This window comes from Podarcis bocagei (assembly GCF_964188305.1).
Source record: "Podarcis bocagei genome assembly, chromosome: 2".
NCBI lineage: Eukaryota > Metazoa > Chordata > Lepidosauria > Squamata > Lacertidae > Podarcis > Podarcis bocagei.
In genome coordinates, this window is record NC_138126.1 from 24,157,290 (window position 1) to 24,176,834 (window position 19,545).

Genomic DNA, 19,545 nt, shown 5'->3' on the forward strand with positions numbered 1-19,545 from the left:
TCAATGGATAAATATGAAGAAATCTGGAAGGAATATTTAAGCGATAAGGCAGACAGTGCTGGGAAGTAGGGGGAGGAGAGGTGGGGAAATATTGTTAAAAAGGTGTAGTCCTAGGTATATCAGTATTCAAATCTGAATTGTCAAATTGTGTCATTATGGTTTTTATCGTATGTGTCTTTTGCGGTTGTTGTTTGTATTGAAAAAAATGATTAAATAAATTAAAATTAAACCCTTATCATGAATCTTCTTGGTAAAGTTGCTTTATAAAATCATAATTTTTTAGTGCTGGAAGGGACCACAAGGGTCATCTAGCTCAACCCCCTGCGATGCAGGAATCTTTTGCCCAACGTGGGGCTTGAACCCACAACCCTGAGATTAAAAGCCTCCTGCATCTTCATTCCAACTTATTTAACAAGGACAAGCAATGGATCATGAATGGGTGTCTGATATCTCCTGGCACAGAAGACCAGCGCTGTTTTCAACATTTGACCCATTTTATTTATTTTTTCAAAATCCCCCGAGCTCTACTGGATCAAGCCAACGATCAGCATTCGTCCCGTCCCACCCCTTATCTCAAGTCCGTGAGTTCTTCCCCATCGCCCCTGCATGAGTCCTCTGGTGGATGGTGAGGTTCGAGGACCGGCTGAAGCGCTTTCCGCACTGGGCGCAGGGATAGGGCTTCTCCCGCGTGTGGCCCCTCTGGTGAATGGTGAGGGTGGTGCTGCGGGTGAAGCTTTTCCCGCAGTCGGCGCACCGGTAGGGCTTCTCCCCGGTGTGGGTCCTCTGGTGCGCGATCAGGTTGGAGTAATCACTGAAGCGCTTGGCGCAGTACGTGCAGCTGTAGGGCTTCTCGCCCGTGTGCAGCCGGTGGTGGGTGATCAGGACCCCAAACTGCCGGAAGGTCTTTCCGCATTCGGGGCACGGGAAGCACTTCTCTTTCCGCTTCTGGGCGGCTGCCTTCGCAAGGCCTCCCTTGGGCCACGCAGGCTGACCCGCGCCCGTCGCCGGATTAGTTCCTTGCCGCCTTCCTGTCGCAAAAGCGGCTTGGCCTGCACCCACCCGCTCACGACTCTGGGGAGTGCTGCATTCTGAGCGCGGCGGTCTTGTGGCGGGGAGTTCCACCGGCTCATGGCCGTTCTGCTGCGGGTTCTCTTCCTTGATTCCGCCCCACAGCGTAACGCCTGCTGGAATGAAAAGCACACAAGGAGCCAGGGGATGAACAAGGAGAAAAATGAGCTTGGATAACCATCAAATTGTACGCAACAATGTGTTCCCTAATAGTTGCTGCACTCAAACTCCCATCATCCCGGGTCACTGGCCCTGATGCTGGGGGCTGATGGGAGTTGGAGTCCCCAAACCCCACCTCAGTGAAACAAGTGGGGTCTGGGGCTCCTACCTGCAGGGATGCCAGCTTCCTCTTCCTCTTCCTTGATGGTCCTGGCGATGGCAGCAGTTGTGAAGGGTGAGTCCACCGGCAACTCCTCTGAATGTACTGCAGTTCTCTTGCAGGCTGTCAACTCCTGAAACACCAAGAACAGGGATGGGAAACTTCAGACTGGCCCGGGGGGGGGGCGCAACTGTGGCTCCCAAATCTCTTTATCTGGCCCTTGGCGCTGTCCCCCACTGACCCTGCTTTAAGAACGTAAGAACTCTGCTAAATCAGTCTCATAGCTCCTTTAAATTCCTGGGAGTTTACCTCAGTAAGGACCTCACCTGGAAAATCAACATAACTCAAGTGGTCAGAAAGGCCCAAAGGAGACTCCATTTCCTCAGGGTCTTGAGAAGGAATGTTAAACAATAATAATAATAAATTTTTATTTATAACCCGCCCTTCCCGGTTCAAAAACCGGGCTCAGGGCTGCTAACAACAAATTTAAAACACTTAATTATAAAAGCAGCGTAAAATACAGTATAAAAACATGAATAACAATAAAATTCAAAATTCAGAAATCAATTTAGGGGGGGAAAGCATTAGATAATCCCCAGGGCTAGCTGGCTGAATTGGTCCTACTTGGGCCAGCGAGGAGGCCAGGGGAGAATTAGCTGTGGGGTCTCAGAGTGGGTGATCTTCATAAAAGGGGAGGGGGAAGGAAGAGAAGGGAAATAAAAGATCAGGCTGAATTCAAATTAAAGGCCAGGCGGAATATCTCTGTCTTACAGGCCTGACGGAAGGGGGTTAAATCCTGCAGGGCCCTGGTCTCATGGGACAGAGCATTCCACCAGGTCGAAGCCATCACTGAAAAGGCCCTGGCCCTGGTGGAGGATAGTCTGACTTCCTTAGGGCCTGGGACCTCTAAACTATGGTTATTCATGGACCTTAAGGTCCTCAGCGGGGCATACCAGGAGAGGCGGTCCTGTAGATACAACAACTGATGAACCCCTTCTACCAGTCCACAATAGAAAGTGTCCTTTCATATTGTATCACAGTGTGGTATGCTGGCCTGACAGCCACAGACAGAAAGTCTCTACAGAGGGTGGTGAATACAGCACATGATATCATGGGCTGTCCCTCGAGTCCGCTGGATGACATCGCAAGGGATCGTTGCCTTAGGAGAGCGAGAAAAATTCTCAGGGATGACTCACACCCCGGCCATCACCTCTATAATCTTCTACCCTCGGGCAGGAGATATAGAAGTATAACCAGCCGTGCCAGCAGGCTAAAAAATAGCTTCTATCCGTGGGCTGTTAGGCTGTTGAACGAATAAAATAACATAGCAAAATTGACTTGCGAGGTGGTGTGTTGTTTGATAAGAGATTGAGTGGGCAGGGGACTCGTTTAATTTCATTGTACACAGGTTGTACAATGACAATAAAGGTATTATTATTTAGTCCAGAATCCTATTCCTACAGCGGCTGCCCAGATGCCTGTGGCAAACCAGGAAGCAGGATTTGAACGCAAGAGCCCTCTTCCTTCCTGTGGTTTCCAGCATCGCTGCCTCCGACCAAAGAGGCAGAGCAAAGCCATCTAAGTGGGGGCCATCACTGCCTCCTGGAGCAGTGAGTTCCACAGTTTCAGTACGTGATGCATGAAGAAGTACTTCCTTAAATTTATCCTGACTCCTCCAACAATCATTGGATGTCCACAAGTTCTAGTGATACTCCATTCCATTCCCCGTGGTTTTCAGCTTCCCCATCAGCAGTCAGGGCCTTCTCGGTAGTGGCACCCACCCTGTGGAACACCCTCCGATCTGATGTCAAGGAAATAAGCAACTATCCGACTTTTAGAAGACACCTGAAGGCAGCCCTGTTTAGGGATTTTTTAAATGTTTGATGTCTTACTGTGTATTGATTTGTTGGGAGCTGCCAGGATTGGGATTGGCTGGGGCAAATCAGCCAGATGGGTGGCATAATAATAATAAAATAATGATAATAATGATGATGTTGATGATGCATTCTGTGTTCACTGAGAACACTTCCTTCTCAATGGTTTTGTGAAGCTCTCTCCTTTTACAGATCTTCTGTTGTACTTCTGCCAACCTTGGGGTTCCCCATAGCTTGCAGATACACCCCCACTTGTGTGGATGATGCTGTTTTTTCCTATACGGTGGTACCTTGGTTCTCAAACTTAATCCGTTCTGGAAGACCATTCCAAAACCAAAGCTTTCCAAAACCAAGGCGCGCTTTCCCATAGAAAGTAATGCAAAATGGATTACCGTATTTTTCGCTCTATAACACGCACCCGACCATAACACGCACGTAGTTTTTAGAGGAGGAAAATCCGTAGGCATGCCACCCGTAGGCATTCCCTCCATAACACGCACAGACATTTCCCCTTACTTTCTAGGAGGAAAAAAGTGAGTGTTATGGTGCAAAAAATACGGTAATCCATTCCAGACTTTTAAAAACAACCACTAAAACAGCAATTTAACATGAATTTTACTATCTAACAAGGCCATTGATCCATAAAATGAAGGCAATAAACAATGTACTGCAGTCACACAAACAATCAATCAATCAATCAATCAATCAATCAGTAGCTGAACTGGGTTCTACACAGTCACAAAAAAATAAGAGCAAAGAACAAAAATGCAAAATAAATAGCAAAAATGGACAGACCTCAGCGTAACACTCAAAAAGGAAGTGTGGCACTCAAATCGGAAGTGAACACTCAAAACGGAGCACGTTCGGCTTCCGAAAAAAGTTCGCAAACCGGAACACTTACTTCCGGGTTTGCAGTGTTTGGGTTCCAAGTTGTTTGAGTACCAAGGTGTTTGAGAACCAAGGTTCCACTGTAACAGGATCCACACTCGCCTCTGAACTTTGGAAACAGAGAGAACGGTTAAGCAACATTTAATAGGGAAGGGTCTTAGCTCAGTGGAAGAGCATCTGGTTTGTATGCTAAAGGTCCTAGTTCAATCCTAGGTTCATCTTCATGCAGGGATGGGGAGTTGCTGCCAGCCAGTGTTGACAAGACTAATCTAGATGGACCAAGGGATCCGACTTCCCAGGTTCCTAACGCTTGCTGCTCTCCGAAAACCAGATACCTGGATCACGTCCGCTGCAGATGTTTTGCTTCTGTTTTCCTGGGGAGGATGAATCGGCACGGACTGAAGTGAGGGTGTTGTTCTGCAGCCTGCTTGAGCAAGAAGGGCAAAGGGTGAGAATCTGGTCCATAGGAATTGAAATAAATCTTAATCATTCTTGGGCTCTAACTCTAGAGACATGGGATGGGCATTTTATTCAGCACAGAGGCCTAGGAAGAGGAAGCAACATGGCTAGCCAAGTGAAGACAAGCCTTTGCTTGGAATATTCCACTGGGAATTCTGTTTGCTTGCAATTCATTATCTCCCCTGAACATCAGTGGGTGGGAATGAAATTTGGCACACATATCTGGGACACCATTTTTTACATTTCAATGTCAAATGCCAGCTCAACCTCCCTGCCCCTCCCCCGCCTGCTTTCAAAGCGGGGGTGGGGTAAAAAAGAGGAGAGGAAGCAGAATACAGCGGTACCTCAGGTTAAGTACTTAATTCGTTCCAGAGGTTCGTTCTTAACCTGAAACTGTTCTTAACCTGAAGCACCACTTTAGCTAATGGGGCCTGACGCTGCTGCCGTGCCGCCGGAGCACGATTTCTGTTCTTATCCTGAAGCAAAGTTCTTAACCCGAGGTACTATTTCTGGGTTAGCGGAGTCTGTAACCTGAAGCATATGTAACCTGTACATATGTAACTGTACAGTGCAAAACGCCTTCCACAAATTATATACAGTGGTGCCCCGCAAGACGAATGCCTCGCAAGACGGAAAACTCGCTAGACGAAAGAGTTTTCCGTTTTGGAGGTGCTTCGCAAAACGAATTTCCTATGGGCTTGCTTCGCAAGACGAAAATGTCTTGCGAGTTCCTGCTGGTTTTTTTCCCTTCCCCCCCTTTTTCTAAGCCGCTAAGCCGCTTATCAGCTGATCCGATCAGCAGATAAGCCGCTAAAAGCTGCTAATAGCGCTAATCCTTCAATGGGCGTGCTTCGCAAGACGAAAAAACCGCTAGACGAAGAGAATCACAGAACGGATTCTTTTCGTATTGCGAGGCACCACTGTAAACATACACACAACAGTGGAACAGGAATTGGGGTAAGGGTCCAGAACGAAGATGTGGACCACCCACCCTTCTATTCTCCAGTGGGGAGAGAAAGATCTAACCTACATATTTCCCCCTTGAAGACAGAGAGGTTGGCATGCGCGCTCAGAATATCACTATTTTAAAAGCACATATCCTTTTGCACCTCTAGTATAGTCATACCTCTTGTTACTTTCGGTTCAGGTTACGTCTTTTCAGGTTGCGTCCTGTGGCGACCCAGAAGTACCAGAAAGGGTTACTTCTGGGTTTCGCCACTCGTGCTTGTGCAGACGCTCAAACTGACGTCACGCGCATGCACAGAAATGGCGAATCGTAACCCACACAGACGTGGGTTGCATTCTGCTCATGTTGCAAACGGAGCTCCGGAACGGATCCTGTTCGCAACCAGAGGTACCGCCTATCTCCCCTGCATTTCCATTACAGTGGTACCTCAGGTTAAGTACTTAATTCGTTACGGAGGTCCGTTTTTAACCTGACACTGCTCTTAACCTGAAGCACCACTTTAGCTAATGGGGTCTCCTGCTGCCGCCGCGCAGCCAGAGCACGATTTCTGTTCTCATCCTGAAGCAAAGTTCTTAACCCGAGGTAATATTTCTGGGTTAGCGGAGTCTGTAACCTGAAACGTATGTAACCCGAGGTACCACTGTATTTTGTCCCTTCAGAGCATGCGGAATTTAAGACGAGCAAAAGTCAGGGATCCAGCAGTTAGCATTTCAAAGGCATAAAGGAGCAACACAGATCAAATGGGAAAATATATTATGTACAGTGGTACCTCGGGTTAAGTATTTAATTCGTTCTGGAGGTCTGTTCTTAACCTGAAACTGTTCTTAACCCGAATCACCACTTTAGCTAATGGGGCCTCCTGCTGCCGCCACGCCGCCGGAGCACGATTTCTGTTCTCATCCTGAAGCAAAGTTCTTAACCCGAGGTAATATTTCTGGGTTAGTGGAGCATATGTAACCTGAAGCGAATGTAACCTGAGGTACTACTGTATAGCGAGATCAACCTCTTCATCCATCAGTGTCCTTTCGTGTCATCTAATGCCCCAGAGACAGCCATTATCACTTACCTATGTCTCCATCTACTTCCACGCAGAGATTCTCTGGAGGAAGAAAAAAATAAGGTTGCAATCGAAACTCGCTTCCTTGGGAGAAAGCCCCATTGAGCTCAGTAAGGACTTACTTCTGGGGGTGGGGGGGGGGAGAGATGCATAGTCAAGGAGGGAGGAGAATTAAACTCTCACAATAGAGGGGGTTGTAAATGATTGCTATAATTTACGAGACAAAACAATCCTTATGGCCTGCTGATCTAGGCGACTAAGATTGGATCTTTCTGTAAGAGGAGTCAATAATGGAACCAAGGGCTTGGATCTGAATTCAGCAGCACAATCTCATGTGTGTTTATTCAGAAATCGGTCTGCCTGGTTCACACACAATACTAAACCATATTTTATTAAACCATGGTTACAGGAACCATGGCTTAGCGATATGGCCCTAACTATGGTTTGTTTACTGTCAACAAACCAGTCTGAAACAAAGGTTTGCTGTTAGTAAAGACAAAGTTTGTAAGTTTGTAAAGCTTGGCGTTATGTGTAAACCCAGCACCGTCCCTTAACCATGGTTTGATTCACCACACCAGCTGTTGACGCTCACCAAACCGCAAAGGAACGAGGCGAAAGCAGGTGGAGACAAACCTAACTTTGGAGAAACAAGTGATGGTTTGTTTGATAATCTGTGGGACAAGTTGTGGTTAAATTTGTGGCTCAGCATGGTGGGCAAATCATATCAGCTCTTAACGCAGACGCTCCCAGCAGAGCTTCTCAGAAAATAACCCTCAGGCTGCCCAGCAAACTGGGTTTTTCGTTTTTTAAAAACATTTGAAATATCAGAGATGAGGAGAGTTGTAGTTCAACAACATCTAAAGAGCACCATGCTGGCAGACTCAAAAAGCCACAAAAATCAACCCCACCCACATGGCTGCAGGTATCACGCAAATAACACAAGTCCCATGAGGCAGTGCCGCAGCAAGACTCCTGTTTACCTTTGAATCGCAGCAGCGCCTCCTGCAGGATGGCCCGTTTCCTGGAGAAGTTGCTGAGTCTCTGCTTTAGCCCTGCTACAGCGAGGTCTGTCTTCAACATGCCATCTTCCATGCTGAAAGGTGAGGAAGACGAGAGATGATCCCAAAACCCAACATCCATTTATCTGCTTGTTACAAACCCAGCAGAGATGCAGAGGGAAGGGGCCAATATTTACCTGCTCCTTGTTCTTCCAACACCCTAAAAGGAAAGATAAAAAGAGGTTTATGCACACATGAGTCAGGGAAGCATACCTACCAGAATGCGGCAGCTAAACTGGTGACTGGGAGTGGCTGCCGAAGCCATATAACACCAGTCCTGAAAGAACTACATTGGCTCCCAGTACGTTTCTGAGCATAATTCAAAGTGTTGGTGCTGACCTTTAAAGCCCTAAACGGCCTCGGCCCAGTATAACTGAAGTAGCGTCTCCACCCCCATCGTTCTGCCCGGACACTGAGATCCAGCGCTGAGGGCCTTCTGGCGGTTCCCTCACTGCGAGAAGCAAAGTTACAGGGAACCAGGCAGAGGGCCTTCTCAGTACTGGCGCCCACCCTGTGGAACGCCCTCCCATCAGATGTCAAGGAAATAAAGAACTATCTGACTTTTAGAAGACATCTGAAGGCAGCCCTGTTTAGGGAAGTTTTTAATGTTTGATGTTTTATCACTTTATTATTATTATTAATAATAATAATAATATTCTGTTGGGAAGAATATTCTGTTGCCCAAAGTGTCTGGGGTATAAAAGTTTTTAATGTTTGATGTTTTATCACTTTATTATTATTATTATTATTATTATTATTATTATTATTATTATTATTATTATTATTACTACTATTATTATTATTCTGTTGGGAAGAATATTCTGTTGCCGAAAGTGTCTGAGGTATAAAAATAAATTATTATTATTATTACCACTATTACTATGATTATTATTACTTCAAAGCCACAAATACGGACCGTTGTGAAAAATGGCAATCGCTGGGCCATCTTTAAAAGTACAACAGCTCTATAAAAGGTAGGAACCAGCTTCCGAATTGAATGAGACACTCATGCTGCATTCAGATGTTATAAAACACAAATACAATTACAGTATTACCGTATTTTTCGCACCATAGGACGCACCGGACAATAGGACGCACCTTGTTTTAGAGGGGGGAGAACAAGAAAAAAAATTCTCCCCCTCTCTGCCCAGCGCCCCTTCAGTGAAGCGGCAGGAGGCGCTGCACAGAGAGGGGGAGAACTTTCCCCCTCTTGTTTCCCCCCTCTAAAACAAGGTGCCGTTTAAGGTGCGTTCAGGCGGCTACCTTGGAAGCCTGGAGAGCGAGAGGGGTCGGCGTGCACTGACCCCTCTCGCTCTCCAGGCTTCAGGTTCCTTTCGACCTGCTCTTTGGGGCTGGCGGGGGGAAGCCCACCACCAGCCCCAAAGAGCAGGTCAGGGAGCAGCGGAAAGGCGCAGCGGAGAGGCTCCTGCCATAGCCGCGCCTCACCTCTCCAGCCGGGAGAGGGTCGCGGGGCTATGGCGTCTTCGCTCCATAGGACGCATACACATTTCCCCTTCATTTTTGAAGGGGGAAAAGTGCGTCCTATAGAGCGAAAAATACGGTATTATTTAAATCACCAGCATGTTTCAACCCGGAAAAAGCACCTGGTTGGCGCTTTAGCCCCGGGTTCCCCACCCCTGTTGCAGAACTTACAGGCGACACTTGGCGGCGCTCCCTGTACGGTTCCTGCTGCAGAGGATCCTCACTGAGCGTTCTGGGGGCTCCCTGGGCGATGTCTCTCTTGAGTTCTTCCCAATGGTTCCTCAAATGCCTCTCCTGCTCCTCCAAAAACCCACGCAGCTCCTTCCATTGCTGGGTAAGCTGCTGTCCTTCCACTTCCGCCTGCTTCTGCAGTGACAGGATCGAGCAAAACAAATCGAGCGTGCGGCAAAGGAGAGTTCCTGGATGCATCGCCAAGGCAGCATTCCCCAGCGTAGCTCTCAGGCCTGGCAAGCAAGAATTCAGCAGGCAAGGTTCCTCCTAACACACAGTTAACCTGCGGGGAAACTCCCCAGGCTAAATTTCTACCTGTGACATGCAACAGCCAGCACAGAGATGGGGAACCAGGAGCTGTTCAGGTGGAACAGGAAAGATCTACTGGATGCAGCCAGCATGGCCAATGGTCAGAGATGGTGTGGGGAGCTGTGATGGACTGGCTGGATACATAGGAGTGGTGGGAGGCACCCGCCAGGGAACCCCCAGGGGAAGAAGATAAGAGCCAGGGGAGTGGTGACAACAAAGGCAAAGAGGGAGCAAACCAGGAGGTGGTGGTGTCAGCAGCCGAAGGGGCAACAGGATTCAGTGAGCAGGAAGAGGCTGTGGCAGAGAGCAGTTCAGAATCAGAAGGTGAAGCCAATGATACTACTGTTCATTTATTGCTGACCCACTCCCGGCTCCAGCTCCTAACGATGAACACCCAGAGCCCCAGGCTCCCTGTCTCTGAGTTAGAGCATCAGGACAAAGACAGGTCCAAACGCCCTCTCAGAGCCACGGAGGTCATTGGGAGACCTTGAGCCAGTCTCCATCTCTCAGCCTAACCTACCTCACAGGGTTGTTGTGAGGGCGGAGAATTGCACACTTCCCTGAGTTCCTTGAAAAAACAGCGGTGTGGGTGGGTGGGTGTGTACAGTGGACACTCAGGCTGCGAACCTGATCTGTGCGGGATGCACGTTTGCAACCTGCAGCATTCGCAACTCGCAGCGGCGCATCTGCACATGCGCAAAGTGCGATTTGGCACTTCTGCACATGTGCAACCGCTGAAACCCGGAAGTAACCCATTCCAGTACTTCCGGGTTTCGGCGGTCCATAACCCGAAAAAACACAACTTGAAGTGTCTGTGACCTGAGATGTGACTGTATAGAATTCAACAAGGGTGGCCAAATGCAAAAGCGGTTGTGGCTTCCACACTGTTAATTGCTGTACAGAAGAGGAAATTTGTCATGCAAGTGACGTTTTTGCCTCTGGCTATCTTACTTGCAAATCTCATTTAAAATACCTACCAGCAGCTCCTCTCTCTGCTTCTCTTCAATGGTGCTGGCTTCTTTCTCCAGCTTCAGACCAGACTGGTCCACCACCAGCTTCCCCTGAAAGACAGATGTGGTTATTTTTGTGAACAGCTGCACAAAGCGCTGCCAACTCTCAACACCACGCCGTGCTCTCACGACTTTAGCAAATCTCTGCTGATTTCAAATGTTCAGGGTGCTGGCAGTTTTATTTCTCTAGTCATGTAGCAACCCTGACTATAAGACGTTTCATAGATCATCTGCGGGAGCCTGATGAGTGGTTCCCATGTCAATGAGAAATTGTTCCTTCAATGTAAAGGTAAAGGGACCCCTGACAATTAAGTCCAGTCGCGGACGACTCTGGGGTTGCGACGCTCATCTCGCTTTACAGGCCAAGGGAGCCGACGTTTGTCCGCACACAGTTTTTCCGGGTCATGTGGCCAGCATGATGAAGCCGCTTCTGGCGAAACCAGAGCAGTGCACGGAAACGCCGTTTACCTTCCTGCCAGAGCGGTATCTATTTATCTACTTGCACTGCTTTTGAACTGCTAGGTTGGCAGGAGTAGGGACTGAACAATGGGAGCTCATCCTGTCGCGGGGCCTCAAACCACTGACCTCCCAATCGGCAAGTCCAAGCGGCACAGTGGTTTAAACCACAGCGCCGCTCGTGTCCCTTCCTTCAATGTAGTAGGCCCAATTCTATGGAACTCCCTCCCAGTAGAAGCCAGGCAGGCACCTTCCCTGCAAAGTTTCAGGTGCCAAGTCAAAACAGTTTTATTTCACGAGGCCTTTGCACCATGAATTCTGTTCTAATTCTCTGATGCTTTAAATTTTGCACATTGCATGTTTTGCTTAATTATTTGTAAGCTGCTTTGACAGGCACATGAAAAGCAGGGCATGATTTTTAAATAAATCCCAGCAGTTTGTGGTGATCCTTGGACCTGTTTGCCACTGCTCAGGGGACCACCATTCTGGCTGCAACACTATAAACCAGAGATGAAGAACCAGTAGTCCTCCAGACATTGTCGGACTCCAACTCCCATCAGCCCCAGCTAGCATAGCCAAGGGTCGGCAATGATGGAAGTTGGAGTCCAATAACATCTGGAAAGCCACAGATCAGCTCCCTTGCTAGGCACACTTATCTGAAAGGAATCCCTATTGAAAGCAAAACAATTTACATCTGACCAGGCATGTAAGGTTAGCATTAGCCAAGGCTTGTTTGGAACAGGCTGCAGCTTACAGCTTAGAGGCATACTAATAAGCAATAGGTAGGGGAAGCCCAGGATGTTGTAAAGAAGGAGTTCCCCATGGCAGGTAAAAGCATCATTCACCCAAAGCTCCTCCAGGCATTTGCTTATGTATAGACTTTGATCACAGTGATGGATACCAGCAAGGCAAGGTTATTTGTTCCCTTAACCCAGGGGTCTGCAACCTTTAAGACAAAAAGAGCCACTTGGACCGAAGGAGGAAAAACTGGGAGCCGCAAAACCATTGCGACATTTAAAACAGTGGGGAGTGTCGGGGCACACAATGCGCCTCCTCCCCTCGCTAGTATCCGCCCCGGAGCCACGGCAAAGGTGTAAAAGAGCCACATGCGGCTCCGGAGCCGCGGTTTGCTGACCCCTGCCTTAACCCAATAATGTATTTGCACTTTATTTTATTTTTTAAAAAGCAACACATTATGACAATTTTGCTGCTGGCATAAAATGCTGCCCAGTTTTTCAGCAAAAATCAGAGTCAAAACAGAATTTTGAAAAGCCTGGCAGGATGAGGCCAAGAGCTTATCTCAGGCATAGGCACACTCGACCCTCCAAATGTTTTGGGACTACAATTCCCATCAACCCTGACCACTGGTCCTGTTAGCTTAGGGATGATGGGAGTTGTAGTCCCAAAACATCTGGAGGGCCGAGTTTGCCTGTGCCTGGCTTATCTGGTCCAGGAGTCTGCACTCACAGGGGCCAAGCCTCTTGGAAGCCAGCAAACAGACCTGGGGAGAACATCTAGAGGTGTGCTTTTTCTGTTTCTGTTTCTTTTCAACAACAGCTGGAAACTTTTGAGATCCTGGCGACTGCAGCCGCCTCCCAGCTTCAACACAGGCACGTCCAAAGCACAGCTGTCAACTTTCCCCCTTTTAAAAGGGAAATTCCCTTATTCCGAATAGGATTCCTCGCGAGAAAAGGGAAAAGTTGACAGCTAGGGTCCAAAGGCTGGAAGCAAGAGGCAGACCTCAACCCCCACAACCCCCCCCCCCGCCCCGCAGGACCACCGAGGTTTCTTAAACCCCGCCACGCAGCTTCCACCCACCCCATCCCGGAGTATCTTTCCTGCTCACAGACATTCCCCCAAACACCCCCGCCGCCGTTCCCACGATCGAGGCCGAACCAGGCGCAATGCTGGACGACGATCCTCCGTCCACGGAAGCGGGGGGTCTCTCTCCCTCCAGAGGCGGCAGCGGGGGGCAGCGGCGGGGGCTCCGGAGGCGCTCCGCCAGGCTGCCCAAAAGCGGGCTGGGCTGCAGCAGGCGATGCAGCGGGAGCAGCTGCCGGCAGAGCGGGCAGCGCAGGCTCCTCTCCAGCTGCCCCCAGCAGCGGCTCACGCAGGCCCGGCACAGGTGGTGGCCGCAGCCGGACACCATCACCGGGTCCCGGAAAAGGTCCAGGCACACGGGGCAAGAGAGCGCGCCCCGAAGGCCTCCCAGATCGGCCATGGCCGCAGTTTGGAAAGCACAAAAGGATCCCTGGGAAACAGGGTGGGATTGGGGGGAGGTGGGCGGGGCCTCTGTTAGCCCCGCCCTTTCGGGTGGAGGTGCTTAAGGGGGCGTGGCAGGCACCGCTGCCGACGAGTTTTCATCGTTTCCCCCCACTTCCGAGCTTTGCGATCGCTTAGTGCGCTTTGGAATTTGGGAAGAACGCGGCTGGATCAGGCCAATGGCCCAGCCAAGGCCAGTTAGTGCCGGATTTACGTATAAGCTAAACAAGCTATAGCTTAGGTCGGGCCCCCCAAAAAAATTTAAAGGGAAAAAAACCTGGATGTACACTTCCAAAATATAAGATAACAAAACAAAAAGAAAACCCCACAATTGCATTGTACAGGTTAAAACACTTGAGTTAATAAAGCTATTTATAATTATTAGTAGTTTGCATCCTATATTTACATCTATTATTTCATGTTATAGCAAGTTTCTAGAGACCAGTCTTTGTAAACTGTGTTTCTCAAGGAACTTTTGTTATTGCCAAATGCCAATGTGTTTGCATTATTAAGTTTGTTATGAATAAAGAATAATTTTAAGTTAGAGCTTAATCATTATTTCACTATTAATATACTTCTTAATTGTATTTCAGTTCAACAATTACTTTTGATAAAATACATATTTTCTTATGTGCAAATGGCTTTAGATACCTATTAGGTCCATCAATTACCCTATAGCATATATTGAACACAAAAAACAGCGACAATTTGTTGTTGACAAAGGACAGCTGGGCATTTAAAGGGCCCCATTACCTTCAGTCAGTGGCGTAGCGTGGGGGGTGCCAGGGGTGCCGGCCGCACCGGGCGCAACATCTGGGGGGGCGCAAGTCCAGAGGGAAGGGACAAATTCCTTCCTCCGCCGGGCTCCCCGCCGCCACCGCCAGCTTTGCGCCCTAGCGCGCGCCAACCGCCGCCGCTGCGGCTGCGCTCCACTCACTGCTCGCAGGAGGAGCAGCCGCTGCAGCATCGCCGACGCCACCACCGACGCCTGGCCGGGCACGGGCAGCCTCCGCACCCCGCCGCCACCGCCATTCCCTCGGCCCAGCCACAGGCGGCGGCTGCTTCTGCCGACTGGGAGGGAGGAGAGCTCTGAGGGGCCTCGCCGCGCCCTGCGCTCCCCAAAACCCTCCGAGAGGAAGCCGGCGGGCGGGCGAGGGTCTCCCGGCAGAAGGGGGCGCCGCTGGCTCCGGCTCTCAGCTGCGGGGGGCGGGCGAGGACGGAGCACGGCTGGAAGCCCCCGGACCCGGCCGGGAGGAGGAGAGGCGCTCGCCAAGCCCGGATCTGGAGCTCCACCTACAGCCCAAGGAGAGGAGGGGGCGGGGAGGCGCCCGAGGGGAGGGGGCTTCGGCTGCCTCGGCCCGCGGGGGCTCCGCAAATAATAAATTTAATAAGTTCCTGCTGAGCCTTTGGGGGGGGTCCTTGGCTCCTTCGCTCGCCCCCAGCCCCAGTGGCGTAGCGTGGGGGGGTGCAGGGGGGCCGGCCGCAACATCTGGGGGGGCGCACTCGCACTGGAGTGCTAAAATCCACGGGTTAGGGGGCGCAAATTACTTGCCTTGCCCCGGGTGCTGACAACCCACGCTACGCCACTGCCTTCAGTAGCTTAGGGCCTCATGAAACCTAAATCTGGCCCTGGCCAGCATCCTGATCTCACAGTGGCCAACCAGTGGGAAACCAGCGAGCGGCGCAGGAGCGCAAGGGTGTCCTCCCCTCCTGTGTTTTCCAGCAAGTGGGATTCAAAAGCATTACTGCCTCTCAGTGCCAGAGGCAGAGCGTAGCCTTCATGGCTAGTAGCCATGGATGCCTTTCGCTCCATGAATCCCCTTTTAAAGCCATCCAAGTTGGGGGGCCGTTGCTGCCTCCTGGGCAAGCGAGTTCCACAGTTTGAGAGGGAAAGGGATGCTTTGGCAGATCATAACAATACTCTAATGGTCTAAACCACTGAGCCTCTTGGGCTTGCCAGTCAGAAGGTTGGCAGTTCAAATCCCCGCGATGGGATGAGCTCCCATTGCTCGGTCCCTGCTCCTGCCAACCTAGCAGTTCAAAAGCATGTCAAAGTGCAAGTAGATAAATAGGTACCGCTCCAGCAGGAAGGTAAACGGCATTTCCGTGCGCTGCTCTGGTTTGCCAAAAGCGGCTTAGTCATGCTGGCCACATGACCCAGAAGCTGTACGCCAGCTCCCTTGGACTATAGAGTGAGATGAGCGCACAACCCTAGAATCATCCGCGACTGGACCTAACGGTCAGAGGTCCCTTTACCTTTAACAATGCTTAACAAAACAAGTGGCAAACATGCAGCCTCTGAATAAGGGTTGTGAGAGAAGCAGCAATGGGAGAGAGGGCTGCTGCTTCCCGGGGCCATTTATAGAATAAAAACCGATTGGTCCTTAATTTGAAGGCACTATCAGACAATTCCTGTGAACTGGACAACGAACGTGCCAAGAAAAAATGTATACTGCCATCTATTGGCAAAGGTACTTATTTGCAATTACAATAAAATTGGAGCAAAACCGACAAAGAATCTTGCGGTGCTTTAAAGATGAACCAAGTTTAAACTTCCATTGGCTATTTATTTATTTACTATGTTTATATCCCTCCTGCAAGGAGATCAAGGCAGTGCACATGGTTCTCACCTCTCCATTTTATCTTCACAACAACCTGGTGGGGTAGGGTTAGAGACTGAGAGATTGGCTGGTCCAAGGTCATGGCTGAGTAGGGATTTGAACCCAGGTCCTAGAGTCCATTTTATCAGATGGAATAGAGTAGAATTTCCTGATTACCGTAATTGTAACCCAGCAGTTTCACACTGGAGCTATTGTAACAACAACAAATATTTTTATATATTTGCCCCTGACGGGACTCAAGGCAATTTACAGATTCATCTCATAATCGTGGGTGACTACAAAATATAGAGTAAGGGAGAAAGAGATTTGGGAGCCTGATTCACTTCCACTGACAAGCCACATGTGGAGAGAACTAATTTGCTGGAAATGTTTGGATAGGGAGGCTTTTCACTCTTTGCAGGAGTTCAGCTCCTGAGGGCCAAGTTGTTGTTGTTGTTGCTGCTGTTGTTGTTGCCAAGTTGTTGTTGTTGGTGGTGGTGGTGGTTCTATTATTCCTCCATTAACTGCCCTGCTGGACATAAACCTGCCTCATTCCTGGGTTAAGTACTCTTTCTCATAATGGCTATGCATTGGCCTGTCTGAAGACCCCAGATCTTCTGGCTGTAGAGATTACTTAAATAACAAAAGAGAACTGCTGAAAGGCAAGACAAACTAAGCAGGAAAGGCTGGTGTCTTCCTCCTTATTGTTCTGTGCTCTTCATAAAATATTTCAGGGTCACATCAAGAAGCAGCCATTAGCGAGTTTTTAAAACTTCCCTTTTGCAACCTGAGGCTCTGGATTAATTCTGATACTGTCTTTAAGTATCAGGGGCCAGGGAGAAAGTGTAGAAACTTTAGGCTCCAGTTCTCCTGATTTGCCCAGGCTTTCTTTATCCTGTTGGCTTTAGGTCCTATTCGTGGTAGTAAATAAGCACTTTCATTTTGCCTCCATCATGCATTCTCAGAATGTTTAAAAATATATATACTGGTATCTTCAGGCGAGTTGCTAGAGGTTTTCCACCCCCTCCCTCAGGAAAGTAGAAAAAAAATCTAATGTTATCTAGTCCACTACAGTAGTACCTCAGGTTAAGTACTTAATTCGTTCGGGAGGTCCCTACTTAACCTGAAACTGTTCTTAATCTGAAGCACCACTTTAGCTAATGGGGCTTCCTGCTGCTGCCGCGCCGCCGGAACACAATTTCTGTTCTCACCCTGAAGCAAAGTTCTTAATCTGAAACACTGTTTCTGGGTTAGCGGTGTCTGTAACCTGAAGCGTATGTAACCTGAAGCGTATGTAACCTGATGTACCACTGTATTCTGTTCCCTCCTCTGCCAGCTACAGAATTTAGGGAAGCCCCTGCCAACCAGAGTTCCCTGGGAAAAGGGATTGATTGTTAAACCGCTCTGGGAATTGTAGGTCTGTGAAGGGCTCCTAACAATTCTCAGCACTCTTCACACACTACAGTTCCCTGGGGAAAGTTATGACTCTTTAAAGTGACATTGTACTGCTCTAAATGTAGAGTGCAGATGGGTCCTTAGTGGCAGAGTGTATGCCAGGGTTGCCGCATAGTTGGGATTTAGCCATTGGGAATCACTGAAAGAAGGCTGAACGACTTTGGCCAACAAAACTTTGCCTGGAAAAGCTCAACATTTGTGTCCGGATTTTTCATTTTGTGAAATATTGCAAAACTAGCACATGCTCTGCAGACAGAAGGTCCCAACTTTGATCCTAGGTCTCTCCAGTGAAAAGGATCAGGTAGCAAGCAATAAGAGAGGCCTCAGGGTGAGACTCTGGAGATCTGACCCAGGGATGGGGGAACCTGTGTGGAACTCCAGGTGTTGCTGGACTACAGCTGCCAATAATCCCCAACAGTTGACCACAGCTAATGAGTGTTGGGAGGCGATCAACATTTGGAGGGCCACCAGAATGTGACATCTGCCACATTCTCCTGAGCAACCGTGGTGCAATGCATTTCTCTGAGAATGCTGCTCTAGACCAGACATCCCCAACCTTCAGCCCTCCAATGTTTAGGACTACAATTCCCGTCATCCCTGACCACTGGTCCTGTTAGCTAGGGATCATGGGAGTTGTAGGCCAAAACATCTGGAGGGCCGCAGGTTGGCTATGCCTGCTCTAGACCCACAGCAGAGGGTGGGGTGGGGCTTGCTATTTCACTCTATTTTTTCTTATTATCTCCTTTGACATTCCTCTCTCTCATTCTGAAAGCTCAGTTAAGAACAAAACATTTGGAAGGCCGCAAGTTCCTCATCTCTTGAGTCCATAATACTGGGCTAAATGGATAAACCATCTAACCTAGCATAAAGCTTATGTGTAGTTCATCACTTTTACAGTATTTTGTATGTGTTTACATTAAAAAAATAAGCAGCTTTTGACACTTAGAAGGTTTTGCATTTAAAAAATTGACTGCTTTGTAAAATTTTATTTTTTAAAAAAATCTAACCTTAAAAGCAGCTTGTGTGTGGCAGTGGCTACACAGGCATGATTGAGTTTATACTACTGCTCTGCCTCTTGAGTGGCTGGGGAATAAATAATAAATTATAATTAGAAGGTCGGACCATGTTCCACGCAGCCTCCTTTTCACTGATGGCTCCCATAACATGTGGCCTTTTCAGCAAACAGGTAAAAATACTTGCTTTATGCTCCCAGGCTTCTAAATAAACATTTTAGGATGTCTTTGATCTTTTACGCCACTGATATCCACAGCAGTTTTTTATTCTGCTTTAGGTATTACAGTCGTACCTCGGACGTTGAACGGAATCTGTTCTGGAAGTCCATTCAACTTCCAAAATGTTTGACTTCCAAGGCGTGGCTTCCAATTGGCTGCAGGAGCTTCCTGCAGCCAATTGGAAGCCACGGAAGCCCCGCTGGATGTTCAGCTTCCAAAGAACATTCGCAAACCGGAACACTCACTTCCGGGTTTGCGGCATTCAGGAGCAAAAACATTTGAATGCTAAGGCGTTTGTCAACCAAGGTACAACTGTATATTTTCCATGTCACGGTTATAACATTGTACAGTCAGCTAGAAAACCTCACTGGTTGAGTGGTAAAAAAAATGTAGGAAATAAATAAGTAAAAACAGACCTGTGAGGGGTATGGCCTGGGCAGAATTTTGAGGGCCAGATAGGGGGACGCAGAGGGCCGCATTCAGCCTTGGAATCTGAGGCACTGTATACCTCTTACTACCAAGGACAGATGAGATATGACTCTTGATAATGGCCAGAATATGAACTTGCTGAGGTGGCTGAGCTGCTTGCTCTCAAGACAGAATGTCAACAAAGAAAGGGCAGGTGTCTGGTTCAATCCAGGAAAAATTCCTGCCTGAAACTCTATACTAAGCCAGAGAGGTTAATGGTCTGACTTAGCACAAAGTAGCTCCCTAAGTTCCCATGGACCAACAGTATAAACCTGTGGTGTATTTTTGTGTGACAGAGGCAAAGACACTGATCTGTATGGAACAGGTTTTTATTCAGGCGGAAATTGCGT

At 48.6% G+C, this 19,545-nt stretch overlaps 1 protein-coding gene across 3 annotated transcripts; it reads right to left on the reverse strand.

Moving 5' to 3' along the window:
• Positions 1-475: 475 nt before the first annotated feature.
• Positions 476-13,433, reverse strand: LOC308580710 (uncharacterized protein). Of its 3 annotated transcripts, none has more exons than XM_081182769.1 (9): positions 13,025-13,433; positions 10,690-10,773; positions 9,344-9,538; positions 7,828-7,850; positions 7,613-7,725; positions 6,642-6,674; positions 4,485-4,576; positions 1,397-1,520; positions 476-1,181 (listed from the first exon to the last, which is right to left on the reverse strand). In XM_081182769.1, exons 1-9 carry the CDS (start codon positions 13,397-13,399, stop codon positions 574-576), a joined length of 1,647 nt encoding a protein of 548 aa, XP_081038895.1. In that variant the 5' UTR covers positions 13,400-13,433; the 3' UTR covers positions 476-573. The 3 variants fall into 3 exon arrangements, with proteins under 3 accessions (XP_081038895.1, XP_081038893.1, XP_081038894.1); XM_081182767.1 differs by having other exon boundaries at positions 476-1,184; positions 13,025-13,432; XM_081182768.1 differs by having other exon boundaries at positions 476-1,184; positions 4,485-4,573; positions 13,025-13,431.
• Between the last annotated feature and the right edge of the window lie 6,112 nt (positions 13,434-19,545).